Below are 6,798 nucleotides of genomic sequence, written 5' to 3' on the forward strand. Positions count from 1 at the left end.
CACCACGAAACAAACGATAGCGTAAAATGAAACAGACGTTTTTATATCGTCATCTGATATATATCGTTATATCGAACAGCCCTACTGGGATAGTTTTTCAAGTACAAATCTGTCAGAGCACAGCACAGCATTTACTTTGAGGCAGTGGATCCTCATTCATTCTACAACCGTTCTGTAAGCTTGTGATAAACATTACAGACACACTCCGCTAAGCTTTCCTCTGGAATAAAGGGAAAAAAAATATACAACCCAAGACAGAGTACAAGAACAAAGATAAAAGATAAAAAGAGACCAAATGAAGTCTTGGTAAGAAAACACACAACACAGAGTAATGAGGAGCAGTGACGCAAAACGCATAAACATGTGTGGCTCTATCCAAGCTGAGGTCAGCCAACTAACGCTCAGTAACAGATTGAACCGCTGCTCTTGTATTGCATAATTTACTTGGTACTACAATTATTCTGAAATAGTCTAGGGAGATAAACAGGATGAGGGATCAGCTGTGTGTCTACATGTTGAACACTGTAAAAAGCACATCATAACTGGTTATGTTTACAGAGCTGTAATCATCTTATATTTAACAATAGCACATGACTGCTGGACTACAGCCATGCTTTTAAACAGCTTTAAGTTTTTAGATAATTACCAATACTGCATGCAATCAGTTTAAAAAAGGAAACTAAAACCAGATACTGATGTAGACCAATCAATAGGAAATTACATTCTATCCTGTTAGAAAAGCATGGAATAAATCTAACAATCGTTATGTTGCTTTGCACTTCCTGTTGCGATTTCAATGACCTGAACCAAAGCGACAAAAAGATGAAAAATTTCTCACAATATATCCTGAACAGTGTGTTTAATTTTGTTGTTTGCTTCTTTCATGACAAGCTGGCAGCATCTAACAACATCTGGAATATTATTTTATATTGTGTACACCTGATATTTTTAGTCTTACCTGCCACCTCCACAATGTCCCCAGGCACAATGTCCCTTGCCTTGATTCTCTGGACACTCTTCCTATCCTGGCGGTACACCTTCCCCATCTCAGGCTCATACTCCTTAAGGGCTTCGATGGCATTTTCTGCATTTCGTTCCTTAAAAGTAGAAACAGGAATTCGACTTAAAAACAAGCTAGCACCACACATGCAGCTTAGAGGCTGAGGATGAAAAGGGAGGTGAAACTAAAACGACTCTCGGATAGTCAGTGTACAGCTATTCACAATGTACATAATGGAGAGTTATCTTTATGTAAGCAAACCGACAAAGTGAACCAGGAGAGGAAGTGAAGCAGAGTAAACACTGCGGTGTTGCAAAAGGCTGAAATAGTAGGAATGCTACATTTTCAGAAGTGAAACACTTTACAGTTACCTTCAAAGGACCCCTAATTTATGTAAAACTGTCCTTATTTTAAATACTACAGCTGCATTTTTACATCAGTTTTCCCAAATATTCCTTTCAGTCTCACCATTTTCCTTCCTTACCATTCTTCACTTTTCTTTGTCTGGCCGATCGCTTACAGACTGCATAGTTTGAGTGGCAACTCTTAACATAGCGGTAAGTAGGCTGCACATGAATAGACATAACAAGACCAAGCACACAAGTTATGACCTTTGTAAGGGAGCACAGAAAAATGGATACAAAGCTCTTAAAATGGCTGCCAGTAAAGGTGAGGCCAGTTAAGGGAAGCTAAGCAACATATACAAAACTACAGGCGCCAAACCACCACCAACATGATAAGCAGCAAACAGATCACCCTTCCATTCTACATCATTCATAGTGGCTTTGTAGGAATAAGCAAAGGCAAACAGGCACTTAACAGCTCACCATTTACACAAGCCTCAGCAGGACTGTTCAACGAACATTTACTTTTACAGGCAATCCAGCGGAGATACACCCGCCTACCAGGTGTCTTTGACGAAATATAGTGTGGTGTGGTTTATAATCACATAAATAAATCAAAATAGTAAATTGGAATTTTATCCCCAGGTGGCTTTAACAAGCAAATGTGCAGTTTGGATTACATCAGCACCGAGTGAGAGAAGAAAACCTATTTAACAAAACGCCTGATCTTTCAATCCTGACCCCAGGGAAGAAGTTAATTTGTCTACAGATATTAAGCACAGTTTATCATGAAGGGCTACCCCTAGTTGTTCCTCAGACATTGATAATCCTTTGATAAAATTAAACAAGAAGCCAATAAAACATTATGTCTGGTAAGTTATGTTTTCTTCATTTCTGAAATGTTGTTTGGATCTTACAAAAACAAAACAAAAAACAGGCAATATCAGGAAAAAAAAATCCAAACTAGTCTTGATGTAGTCTAACAACTAATACTAGGAATACAAGGGTTGATGGAGAGGGGACAGATTTATTCTGACTGCAAAGCATACGTAGGATGAGGAGACAGGAAGAAGTGCAAATAAGTTGTCAGATAATCTGAATAATGGAAACTGGTAATCTGATCAAACCTTCTTTGTCCATAACATTATTAGTTTCCTCTTAAGAGAGACTTCTACAAGCTACACAACATCTATGCATATTTTTGTGATATTAAGCTTTTTAATGGCACGATGAATAACTGGCAAGACAGAAACTGGTAGGGGAAAAAAAACTACTCCCTGCTCACCCCACTAAGCACCATTTAGTAGATTTGGTTAAAATCTAAGCTAAGTGTGATGTTATGTGGAAAACCTATCTGCTTACAAGGAAGCCGAGTATTCATAACAGTACATGAAAATTTCACTCAGGTAGCCAAGTTTTAATGACCCATGTGAAGTCAGATTCAAAACTGCAATTTCGTTTACCTGCCAAACTCCTACAATGGCATTTGCGATGAGAATAAGGAGGATAACAAAAGGTTCCACAAAGGCTGTAACGGTTTCTTCTCCCTCTTCAAACCAGGCCAGGACCTGCAGACAAAACAGAAATTAAGGGAATCAAACACAATGCAAGCAATTTATATTTAAGTGTGAGCTATAAGTAACACTAAAGTCCCTGGCCTGGGATGATATGGCATATTTTTACCCAACACCCAGTAATGAATATTCTAGCATATGTCAGAAAAAGTATTTACACAGAATTATATTTTAGATTATTCACTGAAGTTGTATCATTTGAGTTTACTTTGTTTCACAGAGTTGCAAGAATGTTGACTCGAGTAGAACAAGCTTGCAGGCTTGATGGTGAAGATGCCTAAATTCACAAAACCTGCCCCTTTACAACCAAATCAAAATACAAAGGACTTTTGAAATCACAACATGAAACAGAAAATATCAGAGCTGAACACCACATTGCGTCATTCACATGAATGGAGAAAAGGGAGGTGAAAAGGTCACAGCTATTTTCAGCTGATTGTCTATTTAATGGCCCAAGACAAATAGCTCCACAAGCGCAGTGACTCCAGCTTTATGTCACATGAAATGCTACAACCCTTTTATAGAACAAATATTATAAAAGAACTCAATAAATCAATTAAATGTGAGAAACCAGCAAACATAACCTCACAGCCAAACAAAATTAAACAAGTCAAACTGTGGCTTACACTGAATATTTATTTATGATCAGTTACTTACAATTTGGACTTGAGGCCTTTCAATCAACTTTCTGGACAATAGTAATTGTCAGGTTCATGTTGTTATTTCCTTACACTGTTTGCCATGAACTTTGCCTGTTGGTGGAGTTGTGCTAGAATCTCACTTTGCCTTAAGAGTGGTTGGAAAAATTATTTTAATCATCAATAATCATTTAAAATTTTATGATTATACCAAGCCAGCTTCTGACAGCATTGCGAACGGGGCCAAGTGTGTGAGAGGGTATTAATCACTTTCCCTTCTTTTAGAAACTGTGCCAGGAGAGAAGTGTGTCAACTGCCTCTCTCCTACTCCAACCTATTTCAACACTGCCAATCAAACATCAAATTTAGACTTTATACTAAAGAAATTTACACTCCACCCATCAGTTCCTGAATGTTTTAATGTAACATCTAACAAATGTCTGCATATAACTTCATATTCACACTGAAGTAAATGTAAAAATGTCTGCATGTGGTGTGATTGAGAGAAGGCTGAGTACTACAGCTGATGATTTATAAGCTCTGAAAAGCATAGCTGGCTGTTGTCACCATGCCTTGGTGTCTCAGGATAGTCTGAGCCAACGGGAGAGTGGCCAATCCTTGAGTAGAAGCAGAGCCACAGGATACTCAACCTACCACTGTGTCAAGCATACTCTACGCTGGGGATCGCCACTTATTGGTGGCAAGAATATAAAGCATTCAGAAGTTATGTTTGTTCATACCGGACAAGTAATGACTCCAAACATTAGTCCTCGCTATACTGTAGCAGTATGTTACCAGTAAAATCAATCACCACTGAAGTATACCGACTTCTCATGTGTCTGTCGCCTTCTCTCTTTATAACAGCCAAGTGTTTGCTGCTCTTGTCAACAACACGCCACGCATTCAGACTTGTTACAGTGGCAGATTCACCCATTCTCAAGCAGCGTCAGTGCTCCTTTTGAATTACAGACTTCTGGAGCATTGATGTGTTAACAGAATCTCTATAAAAACAACATGCTTGAAGAAGCCACGATAATTTACGATTAGCTTCAAGAGCAATGCCGTGTTTGCACAGAATCAGAAAAAAGAAAAATATGAATCTGTGTTTTGTCACCAGGCAAATTCTGGGTGACTTTCTTTTCTTATTTTGAACAGTTTTCTTCCTAAGCTATAATCTGCACAGAATCAATTGCAAAATGATAACTATATACAATGTGTAGGCTGACAACGCTGAACTGTGGAGAGAAAAGGGGAAAAAAAGCTTTCTAAACTCATCACTGAGCGGTTGAAAGAAGGATGGTGGTAGAAATGAACATAAATGATGTTCAACTGGCTGAAAGCCAAGTTTTAGTATTACATTTTGTACTCAACGCTAAGTAATCAGTCTTGAGGCGAGAGAGCGCTTCTATTCAAGTATTCCATATGAATGACTCTCTCACTATTCTATCATTAAAATACTGCCAGTGTACAAGTGTCACATCCTCTTCACTGATTATTACCACTATGAATAGCCAGTATTGTCTGAAAGCCCACTGCACACATCACCCGCACTGCTAACATAACATGTGTTATACTTACAAATGATATGCAGGCAGCAAGTAAAAGGATCCTCACAAGCAAATCTTCGAACTGTTCAATCACTAGTGCCCAAAGTGATTTACCTGGGGAGGGTTAACATCAAACTTAAGTGTGATACATTTTAAACATATGCATGTCACCCCCCCCCCCCAAGCATCCAGAATGGTTCACTCACCCTCCTCCGCTGGTAGTTCTGTAGATCATCCCATTCATAACGAAGGCAAAAAAGGTGGACAAGCAGTTAAAGTTAAGCAGTTGATACATAATAGCATATTTCAGCACAAGTGAAGTACATCAACAGCCAATGATACTGTAGTAGGATGATAAAGACAAGTTGCTCATAAAATTGGTCACAGAAGAGATGGTTTCCAGTATTTCAACATGCACATGGTGACGTAAGCTTCCTTTTTGCTCTTTCGCCTGGTACATATCTGGAGCCATGGGCCATAACGCGGCGCCGGGAGAATAGCTTCTTGTTTTTGAACAAACCTATGTAAACCAGCTCCTTACCGTTTGGCCCATATCGTTCCCGTTGTTTCTTCACTTCTTCTAAACTCAGACCCGTGCTTTCGTTCACATTAAAAAAGCTGTAAACTTCTTCCACCGTCTTTGTGTGTGCGTTGTCCATGGTGAATGGCCACTTGAGGACACCGCTTAGTTGGCTGGTTCCAACCTCAACCTATCAAGGTGGGTTTTCTAACTCCCCCTCCTTCGGTGTCACCGTAATTGAAATTCAAAAATAGATATATATTTAAGCGGAAACCCACAGCGATGAGTGTTACGAGCTAAGTAGTTCCAACACAGGATAGCGCGGCGCACAGGTGTGCGGCGAGAGTGGACAAATTAGCGGCTCCCGGGCTAGCGAGCGGCTAACTGGCTAAAGCTAGCTAACTATTGCCTCTGGTCCTTTGGCTCTGCTTGAATTCGCCGGCTTTGCTTCGCTAGCTGCCTCGTGAGACCTTGGAGAAAAAAACCATATCAACGCTGCTGTCTCAGCTGGATGTTGTTAATGTTGTCCCTTTCATTTAAAACAGCGACTCCCGGAAAAATTGCGTCCGAATGGATGATTTAAACATGTGGGTAAGTTGCAGCTTGGCTCCCGTCGCCCGCTTTGCCTGTGTGTTGCGGAATCAGCAGCGTCCTCATCAGCACCAATAGCGTTTCTTCTCGAATGCGGTGTTCAGTGTCCGCATGTGGAATCACCTCATTGGTTGAAGATACCGGAAGTCCTTCTCGCTCTCTTACGCACACACTCAGTGCTTTTCGTAATTGCACGGTGGGAACAGTACACTGGAGCATGTGTTTAGTCAGTTTGTACATGTGACAGTGAGTCGGAATGATTTTCAATCGTATCTTTAAAAAAATACTTATGTAATTGATTTTTACTGTAAGGACATGATTTGTTATTGATATTAAACTATCGTAATTTGCATGGTTTTTTTGAGCCAAATTGTACTTTCATAATAGAACATTCCAGAAAAAGTAACAGTCCGATAACATAGCTTCACCATTATTTGTAAATAATTAGCTAATGCAAATCAATTATTTAGTATATCCGTTCTCCTGTTTTCAAAATAATAACACATAAAGTTTTAAAAATTGCCAAAAATTTTGTACTATAGGATATTGGTTATAATACATATACACAGTGCTGTGGGAAGTGA

The 6,798-nt window shown here is 39.3% G+C and overlaps 1 protein-coding gene across 2 annotated transcripts in view; it reads right to left on the reverse strand.

Moving 5' to 3' along the window:
- The window catches only part of LOC102208316 (sarcoplasmic/endoplasmic reticulum calcium ATPase 2), a 22,267-nt gene extending 15,897 nt beyond the window's left edge, over window positions 1-6,370 (reverse strand). The window contains exons 1-5 of one of the 2 annotated variants that reach the window (XR_001290327.1): window positions 5,645-6,369; window positions 5,310-5,327; window positions 5,135-5,217; window positions 2,808-2,912; window positions 959-1,097 (exon numbers count right to left, since the gene is read on the reverse strand). Coding sequence is in view for 1 of the 2 variants with exons in the window: in XM_005729325.2 (XP_005729382.1) it covers window positions 959-1,097; window positions 2,808-2,912; window positions 5,135-5,217; window positions 5,310-5,327; window positions 5,645-5,762 (463 nt within the window). In the remaining variant the exon portion in view is untranslated. Of the gene's footprint in view, window positions 1-958; window positions 1,098-2,807; window positions 2,913-5,134; window positions 5,218-5,309; window positions 5,328-5,644 lie in introns of both variants that reach the window. The other variant, XM_005729325.2, reaches the window with a different exon arrangement.
- Window positions 6,371-6,798: the final 428 nt, after the last annotated feature.

Source organism: Pundamilia nyererei, unplaced genomic scaffold (assembly GCF_000239375.1).
Source record: "Pundamilia nyererei isolate P.nyererei 1_Seehausen unplaced genomic scaffold, PunNye1.0 scaffold00032, whole genome shotgun sequence".
NCBI classification, from domain to species: Eukaryota; Metazoa; Chordata; class Actinopteri; order Cichliformes; family Cichlidae; genus Pundamilia; species Pundamilia nyererei.